Source organism: Bison bison, unplaced genomic scaffold (assembly GCF_000754665.1).
Source record: "Bison bison bison isolate TAMUID 2011002044 unplaced genomic scaffold, Bison_UMD1.0 scf7180017864153, whole genome shotgun sequence".
In the NCBI taxonomy this organism is placed as follows: Eukaryota; Metazoa; Chordata; class Mammalia; order Artiodactyla; family Bovidae; genus Bison; species Bison bison.
This window is the reverse complement of record NW_011494725.1, coordinates 2,150,071-2,151,178: the sequence shown is the minus strand read 5'-3', so window position 1 is coordinate 2,151,178 and position 1,108 is coordinate 2,150,071. Positions and strand designations below refer to the sequence as shown.

General features: G+C 56.0%; 1 protein-coding gene across 1 annotated transcript in view; it reads left to right on the top strand.

Moving 5' to 3' along the window:
* The first annotated feature begins 284 nt into the window (after positions 1–284).
* Positions 285–1,108, top strand: part of LOC104989336 (mothers against decapentaplegic homolog 7-like) — a 4,346-nt gene continuing 3,522 nt past the window's right edge. The window contains exon 1 of the mRNA XM_010840969.1: positions 285–380. Within this exon, the coding sequence (XP_010839271.1) occupies positions 285–380 (96 nt within the window). The remainder of the gene's footprint in view (positions 381–1,108) is intronic.

The window sequence follows — 1,108 nt, the reverse complement described above, 5'->3', positions numbered from 1 at the left end:
CTTTTTTTTTTTTTTCCCCCCCCCCCCTTTTTTTATTTTGGTGCTTTTTCCTTTAAAGGGGGCATAATTTAGCTGAGAAAATGAAAATAGTTCATTTCATCTTTTTAAAAAGATTCATTAAAAAAAAAGTCATCAAACTCCCCAGTGAGTTTGATTGTCATCCTGACCTCACAATTCTAAATGACTTAAATATATATATATATTACTTCACTGAATAAGATGTGAGGTTAGATCACCATGCCAACTAGTGGCCTCGTCGATACTGACGCTTATATGTTTAAATCATGACGCTTCTCAGCACCAACAGCTTTCACGAAGTAAACGCTATCTGGTGCTTTGCCCCATCAACGCCTTACCGTATCTATGCACCAGTCGGCCAGGTGGGTCTATGCTTTCTCTATAGCCCGGGGTAAGGGGATAAACTCGCTGACTCTAAGCGCCACAGAAAGCTACGGGGCCGAGGAAGGCGAAGAAACAGGCCCCGCATGCATATGCATGCAGGTCTGCTCGGAAGGTAACCTTCCCGCGCCGGGAGGCGGAGTGGCGGAGGTCTTCCGGGCTCCGGAGGAAACCTGCCCGCAGCGGGCGGGCGAGCACCCCCCAACACACCCCCGCCACCTCCCGCCAAGATGCTGCCCCTCGCAACTCGTCAGGCAGCCAAATGCATTCCAGAGCTTTGCACAAGACACACTTCTCCAGGCAGTCCTAGAAACCCGAGCCCCGAGCGGGAGAGGGCGGGAGGGAGCGCGCGGCCGCCGCTGAGGTCACATTCGCGCCGCCTCCCCGCCCTCGCGGGCCGGCTGTTCCCTCCAGCGCGCACTTCCCAGGGCCTCGGTCCAGTCCGGTGTAAATGTCTTTTACGCGGAGACAGCGCTCTCCTCCCCCTTCCCTCCCGCGCGGCGGCCAGGGGATCCGTCGCCAGGGCCTTTAAAACAAAACGAATGAATGAAGCGTTAGGGTGAGCGCGCGCGGGACAGCCCCCGCGAGGCTCCGCGGGCTGGGTCTAAATCCGGCCACCAGCCCGCTCGCTTCGCTCCAAAACTCGCCGGCGGTGCCCGATCGGTGCTCTTGGGTCTTCCCATTTCTCCTCTGATTCCTCCAGGTCTCC